The 21,966-nt window shown below is 36.7% G+C and overlaps 1 protein-coding gene across 4 annotated transcripts in view; it reads left to right on the top strand.

The window, feature by feature from the left end:
• IL6ST (interleukin 6 cytokine family signal transducer) overlaps window positions 1-21,966 on the top strand; it is a 44,990-nt gene that overhangs the window by 10,597 nt on the left and 12,427 nt on the right. For 3 of the 4 annotated variants that reach the window (XM_069096484.1, XM_069096482.1, XM_069096485.1), the window contains 12 exons: window positions 3,751-3,830; window positions 7,339-7,647; window positions 9,256-9,376; window positions 11,048-11,211; window positions 11,692-11,846; window positions 13,303-13,462; window positions 15,136-15,218; window positions 16,566-16,776; window positions 18,090-18,272; window positions 20,647-20,748; window positions 20,904-21,050; window positions 21,344-21,484. In XM_069096484.1, the coding sequence (XP_068952585.1) occupies window positions 3,764-3,830; window positions 7,339-7,647; window positions 9,256-9,376; window positions 11,048-11,211; window positions 11,692-11,846; window positions 13,303-13,462; window positions 15,136-15,218; window positions 16,566-16,776; window positions 18,090-18,272; window positions 20,647-20,748; window positions 20,904-21,050; window positions 21,344-21,484 (1,843 nt within the window). In that variant the 5' untranslated portion in view covers window positions 3,751-3,763. The remainder of the gene's footprint in view (window positions 1-3,750; window positions 3,831-7,338; window positions 7,648-9,255; window positions 9,377-11,047; window positions 11,212-11,691; window positions 11,847-13,302; window positions 13,463-15,135; window positions 15,219-16,565; window positions 16,777-18,089; window positions 18,273-20,646; window positions 20,749-20,903; window positions 21,051-21,343; window positions 21,485-21,966) is intronic. The other variant, XM_069096483.1, reaches the window with a different exon arrangement.

Genomic DNA, 21,966 nt, shown 5'->3' on the forward strand with positions numbered 1-21,966 from the left:
GAAGAAAGGTACACATGAACAAAAGTTAACACAGAATCTAGAGTGGAACATATTTAGATTATTCTGGGCTGGAATCTAATCCTTTAACACCTCATTTTTCTTTATTATGGTTTGTCTCTTTATTTTAGCTTGACAATTTGTATATTAAAAAGTTATTTTGATTCATAAATGTCTTCTGTAATTAGCTGGGGACAGGCAAAAATGATGATACTTTTAAACACCAGAAAATCCAAGGAAAAACTAGAGGGAAACTTGTTGTGGGAATCCCTTAGCACTAGCTAGAAAGGGTGTGGAATCTTTGTCGGCTTAGGTAAGAAGTAGATTTTTAGAGTCATCATCATAAAGAGATTTTATTAATCCACCCAGCAGCGTTTATTAAGTGCCTTCTCTTAAGGCATATATGGTTCTATATCGTAGGTACTACCGTGTTTCCCCGATAATAAGACCTATCCCGAAAATAAGCCCTCCCCCGAAAATAAGCCCTATTGAGATTGCTGCTGTAGTGAGCCCGGTGAAACGCATGCCGCGCTCCGAGCTGCATCCAATCAGAGCTGTAGCAGTAAGTGCGTCATCCTGTTCTTCCCCAGTGATTTGCTTATTGCATAAAGGTACATTTTTTTGTTCACATTTACCTGTTTATTAAAATTGCTGTCAATGTTCATTAAAATAAGCCCTCCCCTGAAAATAAGCCCTCTGGTGTTTTTCTATCCAAAAAATTTAATAAGACAGTGTCTTATTATCAGGGAAACACGGTAGAAACACAAAGACAAAAACGAGTCCTTGCTCTCCCAATCCAAAGGTACCTTTAGAGGAGAAGATACTAATAGCAGGAAGAATCAAGAAAGGCCTCATATTGGAAATGACATTTGAATTGAACTTTAAAGGAAGATTTTAAGTCAGAGCTAAAGAAGGAGGGCAGTTCAGACAGATGTGGAGATGTGCAAAGATGACGCCATGTTGTATAACAGAAAGAAGCAAGTCTAGTATGCTAACGATGTAGGATAGAATATAGTACTAGAGTAATAAACCACGAAAGATTGAGCCCTATTATTTACGGGCTTTGAATACCAGAGGAGTTTTTTATTTTATCCTAAAGGCAGTAGGAAGCTGCTGGAACTTTTTTTGAGTATTTGATTGGCATGGTTAGACCTTTGCTCTAGGCACACCACTTTGGTAGCATTGTTAGAGTTGAAATATAGAGGGAGGGATTGGAAATAGGCAATCAGTTGTCCAGAGGAGAGGTTACAAAAGACGTGAACCAGTGTGGTGGTCTAATGAGTAGAGAGAAAGGGACAGATGCAAGAGATTTTATGGAAATAGAATCAGCAAGACTTGGCAAATGATTGAATAAGTGATGGAGAGGGAAGAGTCAAAGAGAATGTCAAGGTTGAGAACCAGGGAGATGGGAAGGGTATCTCCTAGAAGAAAAAGAGAAGTTGGGGAGAGGGAAGAATAGATTTTGGAGGAAAGCTTCTCTTTTGGACATGGTGAGTCTGAAATAACTACCAGATTTCTGATTGAAAATGCCCAGTGGGCAGTTGGTGATGAAGAGCAGGAGCTCAGGAGAGGCTAAAGCGAGATACGAGATTTAAGAGTCACCCCATAGAGAGGATAATTAAATCTATGGGGAGGTGATGAAGTCACATAAGAGAAGAAAAGAGGGCCCAGGACACAACCTTGGGATATACCCACAGTTAAGAGAATGAGATAGAGATGATGATCCAGGAAAAAAAACACTGAGTAGCAGCTAGACAAGTAGAAGGGAAAATCCAGAGAAAGCAGAACCAGGAAACCCAAAGAGGGAGCTATATCAGGAGGAGAGAGTGCTCAACAGTGTCAGAAACTGCAGGAAGGAAGGGTGAGGACTGAAAAAAGGTCGTAGAATTCGTCAATGAAGGGCTCATTGATAACTTTTGAAAGAGTAGTTTTGGTCGAATAGTGGTTAGAATGCAGTTTGTAAAGTTTGAGAAGAGGAAGTAGAGATGGTTGAAGTCAAAATACAGAGAATGAATGGAACAAGTATCCAAAAAAAGAAAGGTAGAAGACCGAAAATTATCTTTTTGTAATAAGATTAGTTTTTTTGTTAAACATAATTATTACCCACAAAACCAAGTTATATGCACCAGGATGTAGAAATAGCCTTATGATATAAAATGCTTCATTGTAATGCAATTTTATTTCTTACTAATTTTTCATTGAAAAAAAGAAATAATTTTGTACATTGAAATGCCTTTCCTTTCTTTTCTTTTTCCCCAGTTACATGTAAAAATAATTTGACATTTGCCTTCAAAAATTTGAATTCCAAATTCTCTCTCTTTCCACCCTACCCCCATTGAGAAGACAAGCAATTTGATATAGATTATACATGTGCAATACAGAACATATTGCATGTTAGTCATGTTGTAAACGAAAACATAGCCCTCCCCCCCCAAAAAAAAAAACAAGAAAGATAAAGTTAAAAAATATGCTTTAATCTGTATTTGGACTCCATCAATTCTTTCTCTGGAAATGGATAGCGTTTTTTTGAAATGCATACTTTATTTGCACAAGAGACCTGTGTGAATCTTCATTGACATAAGTATTGCTTCAGAAACGGTATAGAACCTATGTATGATCTTTAGCAAAATATTAACTGCATTCCCTTTTTTCTTTGTAACATTAGTTCACAATTAAATTTATTTTGTGGTCTATTTAATAAGCATCAATTAAATAAGCTGTTAAGTTAATGATATATAGCTGTAGATGGATGGATGAGTGGGTGGATGGTAGTGTGGATGGTAGTCAAGGACCATAGTGTTTAATTTGTGGTAGCCTGGTAAACCCATACTGTTTTGTTTTGGTTTTTTTGTAGATACATTGAACATTTTCTAACCCCTCTCCCCCATCCTTATGTTAAAGCAATATATACCCCTAGGTTTGGCAACAAAGAGAGAAGGTAGTAAACTGGCCGCAAACCAAATACACCTTCTGTGATAGTATTTTTCATTGTTTTAAGATTCATAAATAATAGTATTGAATATATTAAACTAATAATAACACCTAGTCCTACTAAATCATATATTTAGTAATTAGGCAACAGGATGTTTCAGTGTAAGATGCACACTTTTATGGGGCTAGTTCCCATATACATGCCTAATTTCCTAGCTGGGTTTTTTTATTTTAAGTTTGTGTGCTTTATATAGTGTGTAAATATGTATATATACCTTGATTTTCCCCATGTTTCCTTAGCCTCAGAGTTTTCATTCTACAAATCTAAAATAAAAACAGTGGCAACAATAATTAATAATAGCTCAACTTACATATAGTACCTACTGTATCCCAGGCACTGTACTAAATGCTTTATAAATATGCTCTCATTTGATCCTTTCAACAACCCTACCAGGTAGGTACTATCATTATCCTCATTTTACATTTGAGGAAACTGAGGCAAAGAGAGGTTATGTGATTTGCTGCATTTGAACTCAGGTCTTCCAGACTCCAAGCCCAGTACTCTTATCCACTTGGGCCACCTAGTGGCCTGAATATTTGATATAACCATAACTTGAGTGGGGGTGATGAAGTGGAAGGAAACACTCTGCAAGACTTAAAGCTCTGCTTTACATTTTTCATTTGTGGAGGTTTTTGTTTTACTTCTAGGCAATAGTTACCAGCAGAAAAATAAATTTTAGAATTCTAAAACTTGTATTGAAAATGACTATGATTGCTTATAGGAGTAAAATTTTAATATGGTAATCTGAATGTTTCTTACAGAAGTCTATGCAAGATGTTGATGGTATGGACTTGGACAGTGCAAGCTTTATTTCTTTTCCTCACCATTGATTCAGCTGGAGGTAAGAGTCATAGTATAAAAACCATATACAATTAATTGTTCTGGCTGTTCTTCAAGCTGTTGTGGCTATAGTGATGCCACTTGAATATAACTTCATTTACAAAATTAAGTACATGCTATGTGCAAAGTACCCTACTAGGCACTGGGGTTACATTGGGAAGTGAAATAGTCTCTGCCCTCAAGAAATTGACATTAACAGGCATACTACAGTAAATAAGAAATAAATTTAAAATGTAATTTCAGGAGGGAAAGGATCTTATCAGTTAGAGGGATCAGTACTTAAGCTTAGCCAAGTTCAGGCATTATTAATAAAATAGTTATTGATGGCCATTATTAGTAGGCAATTACCAATAAAAAGGAAATTCTTTGACAGTCTGTTTCATATTTTAATGTCTGCTCAGAAAAACTAATCATTGTCCACATGCATTAACTGGGCAGTAATCTAAAACTTAATTATTGAGTATCAGAAGAGATCTCACCTTATTCTTATGTCTCTATGTAGGAGGAGCTAAAAGTATTGCTAAACTCAGAGGAAAAATGCTTTTCTGTCAGGAGCTGTATTGGCCCTGCAGAGCAGGAATCAACCATCTCCATAGACCTAAAAGCAATTGACAGTTTGTGGTGACCCTAATTAAGGAAAAAGAAGGAAAGATGAAAAAAAAAAAAGGGAAAAGAGGAAGGAGTGGAAAGGAGCAAAGGTTAGGAGCATAAGAAAGGAAAGAGTTAGAAAACAAAAACATACACAACTTTATCTGTGGTTTAGGAACTTCTGATTGGTACCATTGTGATAGTAGTGTGCCTCCCTTAGAAACACCTGTAGTTAATGTATCAGAGATGTGGGGCCTGATTGGTTGACCAGGGTGAAGGGAGTGGTTGCTAATGGTAGAAGTGTTTATAGCTCTATGAGGTCTCAGATACTCAGGCTTAACAAGGATGGGGAAGAGGACAAGAACAAGAAGGGAAGAGATACTCAGGGGCAAAAAAGTTGACGTAAAATTGACGTAAGAGGAGGAAGAGTCCTTCTTATTCAAAACAAGGTATTCCACATAAATAAATTTTCAGATAACTGAAGCCTACTTATTTAAATTCCAGGGTTTTCAGTGGATATATTTATAAAATGTATTATATACTTCCCTCCCTTCATAAATTATAGTTTAAAGTTTTTTGATTACTTAAGGCCATCATGAACAACAGTTGTATATGGTGATTCCCTGAATGACTACTGTCCTTATATCAAGTGGTCCCAGACTTTTGTTTTTATACTACCCTGTTTTTTATGCTTCTATCGTCTCCTGATATCAGCTGTCATTTCAATGTGTTCTGCTTCTACTGTGCTACAGTTTTTTAAAAAGCATTTCAGCTTAGAAATTCTAAATCTGTGGTTGCTGGAACCATTCATCTTGAGAGAACCCTCCATTCCCTGTTAGCATGAATTGGTCACTACCTCTAGAACAATAATAATGATAGCAGCATGCAGTTTTATGCCATAATGAGAGTTGCAGATTTACGCTCTGGGCTTTGAAAAGTGAACCTTCAAGGAGACAGTGGCAAGGGTCACTGAAAAAGAAAAGCCTCTAGTATACATATGTCTGTTAGTATAGACCTTCCTGAGCAGGGGGAAGAACAGTGGAGAGGTCTCAGGGCCGTGGGGGTGATGTTCACAACTGACAGAGAGCCAAGACAAGTGACAAGAGACTGAATACATGCTGGATACAGTAGGCCTCACTGGGTCAGGTGCCTTAAGAGAGTGGAGACTGTAATCAAACCAAAGATGAACTTCAGTGACGTTGAAAAAGACATTTTCCCCAGACTCAGCATGTGTCTGGCACACAAAGAAAAGGGTTTTGACCCATTTGGGGATACTTGCTTCCCCCAAAACTAATCCATATATACCTAGAGGAGCCCAGGGGTACTCATCTTCCTTAAAGCTGGGTGGAACGAATGACAGTAATAATGAGTAACATTTATGTAGCACCTGCTGTGTGCCAGGCACTGTACCAATTGCTTTTACAAATATTGCCTCATTTGAGCAAGGTGAGTGCTGTTATTATCTCCATTTTACAGATGAAGCTGAGGCAAACAGAGACATGTCCACGGTGACACAGCTAGTACGTGTCTGAGTTGGGACTTGAATTCAGGTCTTCCTGAATCTAGGGCCTGCGCTTTATCCATCGTGTTATGTGGCTGCCTGAGTGATGATAGCTACCTTTTATATAGCTCATACTCTGTGCTCAAAGCTTTACAGATATCTCATCGAATCATCTATGAGGATACTTCATTACTTTGGAATGTTAAATACATTATTTCATCCATGTTCCCATCCACTTTTGCAGTTTGCAACCCTAGCTTCTCAAGGACTTTTCATCCCATACAGTTTTTAATCTATGTTTCCTCACAGATCTTCCATAAAGGAAGAACTCACCGGAAGTCACCCTTGTACCGCAGGCCACGCGGCTGTCTCCTTCTCTTCATGTGACTGACCCATCGCCTTTTTCAGTCACACTTGTCTTCATCAGTATTTTTTTTAAACGCTTCTCAATGGCAAGAATAGTTAAAAGGAGAAAGATAGGGCTGGTGAGCCTGACTGCAGGGACTGCGGCAGGGAGTTTCTTTTTCAGTCAAAGTGCCTCCTATTGAGGCTCCGAAGGAGAACAAGGTTTTTAGCTTTCATGTACCTTACCTTAGGGTAAGAAAGCTTAAGAAATAAAAGCCGGCTTTACAGGGAATGTCTTGAGTAGCAGTAGCAGTTGGGAGCAAGAACTAATAGTAATGGGAATTGTCAGCACAGTGCTTGGCATTTCATAGGTTGTTACTTATTGGTCGATTGATGCAGCCCCTTCTCTTGGAGAAGCCAGGGAAAATTTGAGCAGGTAGGTTTTCTTAGGAGCAGCACAGCTCTCATAACTCCCTTGGGACTATTGAACTTTCTTTTAGTTCTCATTTGGCTAGCTTGTACAAACTGGTGAAGGGAAAAGAGAGTGGGGATCATATACTTATAGATCACCCCATGACTTAGTCCTCAAAAAACGGGCCCTTCTGTTTAGGTTAAGATCAATGTAGCATTCACCTCCAAGAATACTTGGCTTTGGGCCCAGTCCAACCAGAACCCTGATTGCCACTACAGGTTTTCACTAATGCTGAATAGAGATCCTGTGTAGACCTAGGGAAAGGAGAATAGATATGTAGGAGCTATATGAGGGAAAGGATAATTGGCATTTGTTTGGCATAGGAAAATAGTTGTTTTATGAAACAAATAAATACAGAAGGTTCTCTCCCTGAGAGGACTCCAGGAAAAATCAGCACAAGGTACTAAGGACAACGAACCAAAGAATAGTTATGGTAGGATTATCTTGGATCTAATGACCAAAAGCAAGTTATTCTGTTACTCGTCTTCACTGTTGAGTAGTCTGTCCTGTTTCAGATAGGTTTTCCAAAATCTGAAAAATATGTGATTATTTTCTATAAAACATGTTTGATTCCTAATATATTCTATTTTGTTTCCTTTTAAGGTGGAATTTTAAAACCATGCGGTCACATCATCCCAGAATCTCCAGTTATAGCTCCTAATACCACTTTCACAGCGATTTGTGTTTTAGATGACTCTGAGTGTTTGAGGGATCAACACTTAAATGCTAATCAAATTTTCTGGAAAATAAAAGACACCTATGTTCCTAAAGAACAATACACTGTCCTAAATAGAACAGCTGCCAGTGTTACTTTGGAAAATGTATCTTCATTAGGTGGTCTACTAACATGCAACATTTTACTCTATGGACAGATTGTGCAGACTATCTATGGAATCCAAATCAGAGTGGGCTGTAAGTATACCTGTATCTTTTAACATTTAACTTCAATTTTATTGATGCTGGGCTTTTTTCCTTTTTTTGGTTAATACTAACCACTAAAGTCCTCTTCCTCCTCATGATATAGAGATGACTGAGTTTTTCAAGGTGATGCTGGTAGAATACTTAGTAGATTCTTCCAGGCAGCAGCAGGTATCAAGTCATACATCTGGATTATGAGAACCAAGATCAGTCTGTCTTTAGGGGATGGGTATGCAACCTGTAGGTGGGCCCATATCAAAAGCCTTTCTAGTGTAGTAATAGCTGCCAGTATCTGCCTTCTGCTAGCGTAAACTTTGAGAATCCATGCTCACATCCCTGCCAAAAGCCCGCCATTATTGCTGTGCTGCACTAGACATGTTTTATAATTTGAAGTATGGAACTTTAAAGATCATGTAGTCCAGTCTTCTCATTTTGTAGCTGAAACATAGGGACACAAGGGGAAAGTGGCCTAAAGCTCCATAACTAATAAGTGGCAAGACCACAGTGATTTACTGGACCCAGTGTGGATCAGTTCAAGGGAGCCAATTGTTCAATTTTCAGTATGAACATTTATACCTCAGAAACTGGCAGACTTTACAAATCGGGGCTTGTGTTATTGTTTTCTTGATTGTCTAAACTTTAAAAAGTTATGGAGAAAATGTTAGTATAGATTAGTCTTAAATAGGTCATGCGTACATGGAAGGAAGACAGATGTTAATATCCTCTGCAGGATTGGTGCTAGACCACTTGCTCTGACTCACAGGCCACCCATGTTTCTGTCACTCTGAATCTGATAGCCCAAAACACCATGTATTAAGGTGGTCAAATTATGAGACGCTCGTTCTCATAATAGACTCCCATGGAAAATATCCTTGCCGCTGAAACTTTAGTAGGAGAATTCTAATCCATATGAATTGCTGTAACATGCGTCTTTGAAATTCAGAAAAGATAAATTTCCATAAGTGTTTGAAGAAGTACTTGAGGTTCATTCAGCTAAACATAACCAAGCTTACTTTAGCTGGACTTAATGGTCAGGCTTATGGGTTACTAAAGCCTTTTAACATTTTCCCACCTACAGCTTCTTCCTTTTGCTGTTTTGCCTTTAACTGTTTTACTATTTGTTTTTTTCCTCCACTAGAGATATAAGTCAACATTGCCACTATATTGCTAATAATTAACAATATATTTTAACTTAAAAAAATAGGGAAGAGGACTGATGCTCATGTATAAAATATGAAGAAATCAGCAGTTGATTTCATTCATCCTTATCATTCTTGCCCATGTTATTCCTGTTCTTCAGCCTTTAATTAGAAATGAAAGTTATGTTGAAATACATTAAGAAATAAACTACAGTCAGTAAAGATTTAGGAATATGGTTATAATACAGATATTTGTTTGCTCAGAGGAAACAGGACTCAGTAGCTGGGAAAGTCTGAGCCTTTAAATTTAAAAACAATTAACTTTAAAATAATTGATCCTTTCCTTGCTGGTACCTTTTGCCACAACCTTTCTTTGTTTATATTTTTTCCTAATTTAGGTGTTAGGTGAAAATGACAATATACAATGAAGCATTTACCTCAATAAATGCTATTTTTTATGCAGGGGCTCCAGAGAAACCAAAAAAATTGAGTTGCATTGTGAATGGTCTAAGTAACATGAAGTGTCAGTGGGACCCCGGAAAGGAAACACATTTGGAAACAACATATGTTTTAAAGTCAGAATGGTAAGTTGCTTTGTGAAATGGTTTGGATATTAGCTTTGTAAAATAATCCTAGGTAGGAAGTTTGATTTTTTTCTTGCTAGGGAGCAATGTCAGAATAAAAATTTAAAAATACTTTTTTCCTTGGATTTTTAACTTTTTTGTATTTCATGCTTGAGAATAACTTTTGCTTCTGACTTTTTTTTGTTGTTCCATTTTAGGAAGAAAAGGTGAAAAGACATGTTTTTGGATCCTTTGCTCAAATGGAGTCTGTTTTCTAATATATTTGGAAAATGCATTTACCTAAAAGCTCAGCTCATGTTATTTGTACTCATTTTATTTCTTCTTAATTTTTTTAATAAGACATTTTAAATAGGTTTCCTAAAATGGATCATAGATTTAGAGATGGGAGGGACCAACAAAGCTGTCCTGACCAGCCCAAAGATTTTTGAAAGATCAGAATTATTAAAAAAAAAAGTGGATTCTACTTGAGATTCACACTCTCTTGCTAAAGAACCAGTAACACTTTTCAGTGGTAATGTTATTCAGATCTGGATCTCTTCAAATCTCTTCTTGAGTAATTGATTCAGTTAAACAAATGATGCAAAATAAAGTCTTTTTCTTTGTAGGAAGGAGGGCATGTTTTAAAAACAATTGACAAAAAATCATGCAGTTTTAGAATTGGAGAGGGATCTTATCTATCATTATTTCAACTTCCTCTTTTTATAGATAGGAAACAGACCCAGAGAGTTTAAATGACATTTCCAAGACCACATTCAGAGGTTCTTAACCTTTTTTGCATGATAGACCCCTTTAGCTTCCCTTAGTGAAGGCTGTGTCTCTTCTCAGAATAATGTTTTTAAATGCATAAGATACCACATATAGAATTACAAAAGAAACCAAATTGAAAATATATTGAAATAATTACCAAAAAAAAAATTTGTTTTAAGTTCACAGACCCCAGCTTAAAAATCTCTGATTATAGATGGACAGTGGCAGTAGTATTTAAAGTTAGGATTTCATATGCATCTACATTTCTGATTTAGAGTATTAATAGCTGTGAGTAAATTAATTGGAGAACCCAGAGCTCAGGGGAGGTAGAAGGGAGATAGACATAAAGTAAGAGGTAACTTGGAATGCATGAAGGAAAGAATGCTGATTCTTTTCCCCTCTCCCCTCCATCTGTCCCAGCCAGTAGAAGGATTTAAGATATTCCTTTCCTTTAGCCTTTTGTCCAACTTAGCCAAGACAAAACATGTTTAGAAAATGATCAAAATGAACTCAATGATTCTTTCTACTCCTAATATGCTTTGACTTTACTTAGGGAAGTCCTATTTAGTATTATTTGTGTTTCAAAATAGGAAAAAAAAAAGTAGTATAAGTGTGTAGGAAAACCCTCTTTAATTTTTATAAAAATGAAGGGATTAGCCTGGGGAGAAAATGTGAATATATAGTAAGACTTGCAAGAGTAAAACTGTCTAGAAAATGAAAATAATATGGATGTTTTTTCCCACTTCCAAATGCAAGGAATTCAAGTTAATTTGGGAGAGACTTTCTAGGTAGATTTTTTTATTAGCTGTGATTTTTAGTGATTAATTTATTATAATTGTTTTAGTTTTCAGGTGTATTTTTGTATTTAAGTGTTTGTGTCTTAAAAACCTGCTTTTAATTGATGTTTCTGTGTTTTATGTGTAGGCCAACACGACCCCTGACAGATTGCATTCCACCACCCAATGTAAATAACTCATGCACAGTTGATATGGTTGTGGTTTATGTCAATATGGATGTCTGGGTAGTAGCTACAAATGCCCTTGGGAATGTTTCATCTGATCGTATCAATTTTGATCCCATCGATATTGGTAAGCATAAACTTAAATATTAGGAAACAATTTCTTGATTTTAATTTCCTGTGGAAAAATCATAATTTATCAAATAAACAATTGATGTATGACTGGAGGCCTTTTTCATTGGACATTTGCTGTTAGAAGCAGCTAAGTGGTAAGGTGAATAAAACATTGGGCCTGGTGTTAGGAAGACCCACATTCAAAATCTGACCTTTGACAGGACTGATGACTATGGGCAAGTCACTTAATGTCTGCTTCCTCAGTTTCCTCATCTGTAAAATGAGGATAATAATAGTGCCTACTTCTCAAAGGAGTTGTGAGGATAAAGTAGGATGATATTCATAAGGTGCTTTGCAAGCTATAAAACTTTATATATAAATACTATTATCATCAACATTTTTATTATTACTAACAAGGGAAAAATAAATGGATGAAGTAGAGGAAAATAAGCTCAGTAAAAAGTAGTACTTACTGAGATTTTATTTTGTTCTTTAGTGAAACTCCTTCCTCCATATAATGTAACAGTCAGCAATTCTAAGGAAATATCAAGCATCTTAAAAGTATCATGGGCCAACCCTGTTGATAAACCTTTTGAAGGACTGAAATACAACATTCGGTACCGTTCCAGCGATGCTTCAAATTGGACACTGGTAGGTAACTTGAAAGTTATTTGTTAAAATATTCTCCCCTAAAGACCCATTACCCTGAGAATTCGAAATCATTCTAAAAAATACATTGTTTCAGACAGCACAGACTGTGCTAAAGACTAAAAGCAAAGCTCCTTGCTTTCTCCCAGGACCTTGAATTTTTAGGAGAAGGCACTTGAAAAGGTGTGAACAAAGCAATGTGGGGAGAGGGGCCTTTGGAATGGAGAGAAGCTGGAATGGTAGTAGAAGAACAAAGGCAAACAGTGCATCCAGTTGTAATGGAAGAAACTGATAGAGAACTGGGAGGGGAAAAAAAGAGTCTTAGGTAGGACATTGGTTTACCTTTTGTGGCCAAAAATAATGTGGCAGACCAACCATCAGCCACCTTAGAGCTTCCAGGTTTTTTTCATCATAGTGGCAGCAAATGGTACAGTGCTATCTCCCTTCTGCCGTAGTCGGAAGACAGCCTGGATTTGTGAGATTACTACCTTGATTAGCAGACTGTGTAGTTTGATTGTGAAAGAATTTTTAAGAGGATTTGGGGGTTTGGGTTTTGTTTTTGTTTTCTTTACTCCATGTATAATGAATTGGTCCAAGGAGGAATGAAACCCATGACTTTGTCCCTTATTCATGCAGTCACATTCCATCTCTGACCAGAATGAGTAAAAATCATAATATTTTAATAGATTAGTGCCTCATAATATTCAGAGAATATTGACCTGTTGATTAAGAGGTTGTGTGTTGAGTGCTGGGCTTCGAGCACCTGAGTTCATTTCTTGGCTCTACCATTTGCTACCTTGGAAAAGTTGCTTAATCTGAGTGTTAGTTTCCTCATCTGTGAAATAGTGGTAAGATGACCTCAAAGGTTTCTGCTAGCTGTAACTTCTGGTATTTTTTGAAATTCCATTAGAAAGTTTCATTTAAGCAACAAAAAAATGGCTGTTCTCTGCAGAATATTATAAATGAATAAAGAATGACAAAAATCTCTATCACAGTCTTTATTTCCCTCTATATACTCTGAAACTTTTCTACTAAGTGGCTTATTTTTTTAATTGGACAGAGGAGTAAAAGAATGAGGTAAACCCTAAAAAAATCATTAAATTTCCTTTAAAATGCTTAGGACTACTCTGATTTTTACTTAGAAGAAGAAGGGTAGCATACTATAGTTATGTAAGCCAGATTGCAGCGGGCTTAAAAAAGAGAGGCTTGAGTCCTGGCTCTAATATCTAGTAGGTGCATTATCTTGAACAAATTCAACCTCAGCTCTGTCATCTGTAAAAATGAAAGAATAATAATTATGCTCTCTTTGTAGTATTGTATTTTGTAACCCTAAGGTGCTTTATTATTAATTTTCCATAATATTTGAAGTAACTCATTTTGTATTCATCTTGTTGCAATACTCTGATTTGTGTAATATACAATTTTAAAATCTTTTATTAAAATAACTGTTTCTTTTTAGATTCCTCCTGAAGACACAGCTTCAACCAGAGATTCATTTACTGTTCAGTACCTTAAACCTTTTACAGACTATGTGTTTTCAATTCGTTGTATGAACATAGAAGGCAGGGGATTCTGGAGTGATTGGAGTGCAGAAGCAAGTGGAATCACATATGAAGCTAGTAAGTAGAAGTCTTTCACACAGTCTTAGCTACTTGAATTCTCGGTGTAAATTTTCAGCTTCATTTTTTAAATACAATGAATTTAGGATGCTTCATAAAAGTCCCACTTTGATCGTCTGGTTCTGTGAACAGGAAGAAAAGCAGCTTAGTCACTTTTCACAGACTCCCCCAAAAAAGATACACTAGATGTGGAACAATTGTAACTGAGTTGAAAGGAGAAAGGAGAGAAAACCATAGCAGAGTAAGTAAGATCCTGAGAACACAAATCCGTGAAAGCTTCGTACTGCACACCTCCAGGCTCCCAAAGAAGAAGCGCTAGCTGGCTTGTGCAGCTGTGCCTGGGGCTCATTATAGGATCCTCTGGGGTCTGGGGTAGAGATTCTGCTGGCCCAGCCAGCCTCAGGCCTGCTTCTCATCCCGCTTCAAGTGGTAGACTCAGGGCTTACCTGAGGTAGAGGAAAATGTGGATTGAAAAAGTACTGCCCAGCCCAAGGTTAGGGAGTCCCGAGGCTACAGAAACTCACTCAGAACATAGTTCTGGTCCTCTCCTTGCCTTCCCTTCCTTTCCCCCTGCACCTCCCCTCCCCCAAAGCAGCAGATGCTGATTCAGCCCAGCCCTGAGAAGAAAAGGAAGAGAACTTTAGCTAGACAGGTAGGAAGAAAATCACCAGAGGACAGTATCACAAAAACCTGGAGAGAAGAGCCAAGAAAAGAAAGTGATCAACAGTGTCAGGTGCTACGGAAGAGTCAAAAAGAATTAGGATTGAGAAAGAGCCATCAGATTTGCAACTAGGAGATAATGGGGTAACTTTGGATAGGGGGAAGTTTCAATTGAAGGCTGAAGTTGGAAGCCAGATTGCAATGGGTTTAGAAAAGAGAGAGAAAGTAAAATCATCCAATGTTCAGGACTTTTTCAGGGAATTTAAGAAAGAATAAAAGGAGAGCTCTCACACAGCTTATAGGGATGGCAGGACCAAGCAAGGGTTTCTTCTTCCTCTTGCTGTTTTGCTTTTGACCAACCATTTTACTTTTTTTTCCTCCACTGGAGATACAAGTCAACACTGCCACTGAATTGCTAAAATTAACAATTTATTTTAACTTTAAATGATAGGGTAATGCCTAAAATACAAGCAGATTGATTTCATCCATATCGTTCTTGCCCATGTTATTCCTGCTCTTCAGCCCTTAATTAGATATGAAAGTTATGTTGAAATAACTAATGGAGACAGTTAGTGACTTCAGTAATGTAGCAAGTTACAAAATAAAGCTACCAAAACAATAGCTTTTCTGTACAGTAATAACAGAGTTCAGGAGGAAATAATAGAAAAGAAGTCTCATTTAAAATAACTATCAAATATATAAAATATCTGGGAGTCAGTCTACTGAAGTACCTGTATAATAAACACAGTTACAAAATGCTTCTTAAAGAATGGACAACTTAACCCGAAGGATTTGTTTCTAGCCCCACATTTTTACCCAGAATTCCAGATCTTTGCCCATCTAAAAGCATTGATGTGTCTGTCTGTGGAATGCTCAGGGAAAGAATATTGGAATTGTAGAGTGCTAGCATTATATGGCATTGAAATAGGCACAACTATAGAGGTAGAACAAAGCAAAAAGGTTCTAAATTATTATTCTTTTGTCCTTTAAAAAGATTTTCCCCCCTTTTTTAGAACCATCAAATGCACCAAGTTTCTGGTATACAATCGATCCTTCTCAAGGTCATGGATATAGACTTGTACACCTGAAATGGAAGGTAACATACCCTCTTTAGATTATTTTGTTTCATGTATAATGTTTATATTGGACATGCTTTGTCCTTTTTAGCAGAATTCTTTTGGTTGACCATAATTCACGCTCAAGTGTCTGAGGTAGGATTTGAACCCAGGTTCAACATCCATTCTATATACTATGCTGTGCTGCCTCTCTAACAGCCCTGACAGGTGATCATCCAGCTTCTTCAAGACCTCCGGCAGTGGGAAATACCTACCAAACAGCCCATTCCATTTTCAGACATCTCATTTGGAAGGGAATTTTCCTGACATCCAGCCAAAACCTACCTCTTGAACTTATATCTCCAGTTTCTGCACTGTCAGGCCAAATGAACCAAGTGTAATTCCTTTTTCATGTGACATTCATTCAAAGATAGAAGGACAGTAAAGGACTTTCTTAAGTCTTTTCCTCTAGAGGTCAAACACTCCCAGTTCCCAGTGTCATTGATTTACAGAGAGAACCTGCCTTCCTCACGGCTGTGCCAGGGTTAGGGATGAAGGAGGGCTTTCTGTTTCCTTTGGTCCTGCGTGTGTGTGGGCGTGACATACGTACATATGTGTGTTTTGGTATAGTGGATAGAGTGCTAGACTTGTACTGAGGAAAATTGAAGTTCAAATCCTGCCTCAAATACTTATTAGCTGTGTGGCACTGGGCAAGTAACTTCACCGCTCAGCCTCAGTTTTACCATCTGTAAAAATGGGAATAATAACAGCTCCTACTTTACAGGAGTTCTGTGAAGATCAGATGACAGAATATATATAAAGTGCTTTGCAAACCTTAGAGCACCATGGAAATAGATTGTTATTGTTGTTGTTTTATAGAACAATTCAGTGATTGAAAAACTCAAAATGTTTCAAGTATACTAATTTCCCTGCCAACGTGCCTACCATTCTAGCTTGGGCTCTGCTTCTGCTCTTTTGCTTGCATGCTGCCTTCATAGTTCTGCTGAAGTGTCTTATACTGTGCAGTGTAACATAATGAAGCAAGGACTGTGTTAGGTGTCAGAAGCCCTTGATTTAAGTCCTGTGTCTGCTGTTTGCTAAGATTGTGACTCTATGGAAATTATGCTGAGCTTCAGTTTCCTCATCTGTATAGTAGCGATTATTATGCCTGCTTTACATGCCTTTCAAATTAATCCTTAAGATCAGATGAGTTAATCATTCCGAATATCCAGCTCTGTTTTCAACTCTGCATGCTGAATGGAGGATGCAAAGCATGCAGAGATTTGATATGATTGTAGAATAAATGAATAGTAGAAACAGGGTAAGTGAAGAAAAATGTTAATTCTGTCTATGCTTCATGATATAAACTGTAAGTACTTTCTTTATAGGCTTTGCCTCGATCTGAAGCCAATGGAAGAATCTTAGATTATGAAGTAACTCTAAGGGAAGGAAAAACACCACGTTTCCAAAGATACATTAATGACACAAACCTGACTCTGAATGTCACAAATGATGCATTTGTTGTAAGTCTGAAAGCTCGTAATATGATTGGAAGCTCTGAACCATCTACTTTAACTATTCCTGGCCGTGACTTCAAAGGTTTGTATCTCTGAAGGAACACAGTTGATAAGTGTTTCATTTTTTAAGATTGCTTTACTTTTTTAGATGCCCAAGTGTATATCTCATTGACGATTAAATTAGCTTTTTTCAGCTACCTGATTAAAGTGTTTTAATAGTTCAGATGCATCTCAAAATCAGACTAATGCCAAAGCATCATTTTCCTTTCCTACCATGTATGTTTCACAGCTGCACAGCACAGTAGATAGAGCACCAGGCCCAGAGTCAGGGAGACCTGAGTTTAAATGTGGCCTCAGACACTCACTAGCTAGGTGACCCTGGGCAAGTCACTTAATCCTGTTTGCCTCAGTTTCCTCATCTGTAAAATGATTTGGAGAAGGAAATGGCAAACCACTCCAGTATCTTTGCTAAGAAAACCCAGATTGGGTCAAGAAGAGTGGGACACAACCGAAATGATGAAACAAGATATAGGTTAAAAGACATCTTGGAATCCCTATACATTTTGCTCTTGCATTTGTTGCCTTTAGTGATAATGGTACTTAAAATGTTGTGCAACATGGTTCTTTCAAACATATGCTGCCTACCAAGGTTTACTTATGGGGTTGTACTTGTTCATCAAAATAAAATTTTAGTTCAGACAGTCCCATTAAATCAATTCATTGTACTCAGAGATTCTTACATATCTAATCTGTAGACTAGTCAGGAATTAAGCCTTTTTCCAAGCTTCCAGTAATAACCCTAGAGCCATCTTCATAGTGTCAAGGGTAGCTAGCTACTTCATCCCTTTCATGATATGAGATAGTAACCCTAATGCCTTATAGGGGTGGGGAACCTGCCTAAGATATTCTACACCTAATTAAATGATTCCTCAGTTTTCTGGCCACATTTTTTAAAATATTAGTAAGCAAATAGCCTGTGTCATAACTACTTTAAGCAATAAAGTGGGTCATATAAATCTTTCATTTTTTTGCTTTACACTTTTGTAGCATTTTTATCACTATTCTTTTTGATTCCTTGGAGATTTTTATAAGCTTAAATGTTTCAGAGAGAAACTAATAATTTGTACTGTTGCAAATAAGGATAATTTTCTGTTAGTACAAATACAGTAAGGTGAAAGTTCAAGTTTTTGGTCATAACAAGAAATAAGGTTTTCCTCTTGTATAAAGTAGATTTCCATTTTACTAATGGAAACTAATTTTACTGTAGTGATGTAAAAATGCATATTGCAGAAAGAATGAATGGTTTAGTTATATAAAATCTTCTAAAACTCAGATGACATTTTTTTTAAAGCAAGCAGTTAATTGTCTTCTTCAAATATGTGTTTCTTTCTTTAGCAGCTCACCCTGTTAAAAATCTTAGAGCATTTCCTAAAGATAATGAACTTTGGGTAGAGTGGACACCTCCAAATGAACCTGTAAATAAATATGTGCTGGAGTGGTGTGTATTTTCCGACAATTTGCCATGTACTCCTGAGTGGCAGCAAGAAGGCAGTGCCACAAAACTAACCTACCTAAGAGGTAACCAAGGCTGTGAAGAAGTATCATTTTTGTTTTAACCTCCTTATATGTGCTGTGCTCAGGTTGTTCTATTACATGACCCTGTGTGTTTCATAGACAGAGTAGCAGCAAGACGTTCTGGTGCACAGGTGTCTGGTATATGTCTAAAAAAAATTACTCAATTAGCTAACGAACAGGAACCAATCTGGTAGGTTAGGTAGCGCCTTTCATTACCATTGTGTTACTGATTGTCACCAGGTGTTCTGTGCTTGCAGGGTTGGATTGATCAATTAGTTGAAACTTAATATAATTAGATTCACAAGGTGGGGAGGAAGGTATGGGTGTCTTCATGAGTATATGTGGAGGAGGTGGGAAAAAATCCCACTATTAGAAAAATTCAGTTACCGTTAGTCTAGAAATAAGCCCAGGATAAGGAGCTGGGAGACTCTGATTTTAGTCTGACCCTCCTAGCTATAGACTTCAAGCAGATCTCTGTGCCTGAGTAGCCTCATTTGTAATATCTTGGTGCTACCTTCCATTCCTACTTGGAATTAAGTAATATTTTGAAGCCAGGAGGAATTTTATATAATTATCTAATTTTAAGATCTCTTAACATTAAAAAAAAGTCAGAGACTCCTACATTATAATAATTGTACGATTGATATTTGTTGACTGAGAATACACGTGACAAGCTACTCTGAATTCAACATTTTAAATTAATTTGAATTCTGCTCATCCCAATAACATCTATATATATATATATCTATATCTATATCTATACATATAGAGAGATATCTATCTATATATATATATATATTTTTTTTTTTTTTTAAGCAATTGGGGTTAAGTAACTTGCTCAAGGTTACACGGCCAGGTGTTTCTGGGTGGGTGCTAAGTGTTGGAGCCCGGATTCGATCTCCAGGTCATCCCGACACTGGAGCCGGGGCTCTTACTCGCTGTGCTACCTGGCTGCCCCCATCTATATATTTTTTAAAAGAATAATTAATACATGTATGATCTATTCAGTCTGCAAGAAGATATGTTTGCTTAATTATGTATTCATGGACCCTTTGCTCTGCAGCTCACAGATTGGGAAGAACTGATCAAACCAATCTTTCTTCTTTTATAGACAAGACCCAGAGAAGGGAAATACTTTTTCCAGTGTCACATAGCTAGTTAATGGCAGGGCCAAGATTAGATGTAAAATCTTTCTTAAAATACCCAGTAAATGGGAAAGCATTTTGAAAAGATTAAAAGCACCATATAAAAATAAGGTAACATAGAACTTTAAATGTATGTGCATTTGGGGGTTCTTATTAATTATTTTCAGAATGATAATATTTCTAAATGGAAAACAAAAATTATTCAGCTTATATTGACTTTTCTAATTAAGTATAACAGCACCTCAAGGACACATTCATGATCCCAGAAGAAAGTGAAAAATTATCTCTTGGTAGAAAAGTGGTTGATGTGGCCTTTCAGATTTTCATTTGAAAGCCTTGTGTTTTCCTATTTTAATATATAAGGGCATAGCTTTAGAGCTAGAAATGGGCCTAGGAAGTCATGTTGCCTAACTCCCTCCTTGTTTACAGATGAGAACACTAATATTCCAAGCTTGGTTAATCTACAGCAGATGAGGAGCAACAGTAGATGTTACTGTCAAATTAAGAAGATTTATATTTTATGCTGAAATGGCCATTAAATTGCTGAAAAACAGTTTGCTGTTGCCAATAATTGTGTTAAACTTAAAATTTTGAAATTAAATTGTTTTTTAGACATTTTTATTTCAAGGTCTTAATGCTTCCAGAAAAATTGCACTGATCTCTATTTTTCCCAGGGAACCAGCCATCTGAGAGAACACAGTGGCTTAATCTGTTCCCTGGGGTAATACCAGAGATTTAGGAATGCCTTCTGTCTCTCACCTTCCCCTTACTTTTTAGTAAACCTCATTTGGTTACATGCCAAGGTGGCAGGAAACTTTGCCATTTATGCCATATAAGCAGCTGCTTTAGTCACCAGTGTGTGAAACTATATGTCACGAAGACTCGACACAGTTTTAGGCCACTCTTTAGATGCTTTTCGCTATATCTGGTAAATACAGACTTTTTGTTAAAATCTTTATTATTCAAAAGTAAATTGGTTTGATTGAGTTTTTTATTTCACTGAATTTGCAAGAAGTAAATTTTCAGTCATAGGCAATTTTGATAGGCTTTCAGTTCAGTGTGAATTATGAAGAAAGTGATAGAAAAATTTTATTTTAAAAAAAGAAGCTGTTGAATGATCATAACATACATAATTTACAACCCATAAAATGCATCATTCATAACACAGTATCAGAATCAATTGAATTATTTCATTGTAGAAAATAATGTATAATTTTTCATTCTTATTTTAGGAAATTTAATGGAGAGCAAATGTTATTTGATAATGGTTATCCCAGTATATGATAATGGCCCAGGAAGCCCCCAGTCTGTAAAGGCATATCTTAAACAAGCTGGTAAGTTCAAACTCACTTTATCTGAATATTTGAAAGGATGATTTTGGAATATTTTGTCATTTATAAATATGACATTTTCACCAGTTTCTTGTACAAGGATATTTGCCAGATCCTAATGACTTTCTAACTAAGCAAATGAATATTTTCTGTGACAGCCCCTTCTAGAGGACCTTTTGTTCGAACAAAGAAAGTAGGGAAAAATGAGGCTGTCTTAGTGTGGGAGCACCTTCCTGTGGATGACCAGAATGGATTCATCAGGAACTATACCATATTTTACAGAACTAGCAGTGGAAATGAAACAGGTAAAGAAAGTAAAAGCGTCAACTATTAAGAAATAGAATTGTTTAACCTTTCAAAATGTTATTCTAGGTCTCACCTATTTAATATTGACATTTAGTATGGAAGCATAATATCTCCTCTTCTGATGTAAAATGTGTTTTGTGATTGTTTTCATGGTAAGGAGACAGGACTCTTTTCAGCAATAAAAACAAGATTATGAAAATTATTCTCTTGTGATTAAAGTCTTTTGCTTTGGTATTAGATAAGGTGAGAAAAAGAGGTTCAGTAGCTAAGCATTTTTATTTCCTTCTTCCAGCTGTGCATGTGAACTCATCCCACACAGAATACACACTTTCCCCCTTGACTAGCGACACGTTGTACATGGTGCGGATGGCAGCATATACAGATGAAGGTGGCAAGGATGGCCCAGAGTTCACTTTTACTACCCCAAAGTTTGGTAAGAGATAAGAAATTGATACTTTAAAAAAAAGGTAAAAGTTAACTCCTTGCTTACTGCTGAGATTATATCTCTGGACACATAGACGTTAGGTGTTCATAGTTGTATATGTATTTAATTATAGGAAAGAATTGAAAGTAATATTACAATTACTTTTAGTCAATCAAATCTATCTAGTATAGTGGAAGACTTACCTGATGGTATCATCCTGGGTTTTTTTGTTGTGGTTTTTTTTTTTACTTTTTGGAGGGGCAATTGGGGTTAAGTGACTTGCCCAAGGTCACACAGCTAGTTTTTTGTGTTAAGAGTCTGAGGCCAGATTTGAACTCAGGTTCTCCTGACTCCAGGGCCAGTGCTCTATTCACTGCGCCACCTAGCTGCCCCAGTGATGGTATCATCCTGTACCCCTGTGCTAGTATAATATAAATACATCCTTTTGTATGTATATAAATACATCCTTTTAAAGTTGTTCCTTCTCACAA

The sequence above is a fragment of the Petaurus breviceps genome, unplaced genomic scaffold, assembly GCF_028583685.1.
Source record: "Petaurus breviceps papuanus isolate PSGF00001 unplaced genomic scaffold, PetGlider_PUasm1.0 229, whole genome shotgun sequence".
NCBI classification, from domain to species: domain Eukaryota; kingdom Metazoa; phylum Chordata; class Mammalia; order Diprotodontia; family Petauridae; genus Petaurus; species Petaurus breviceps.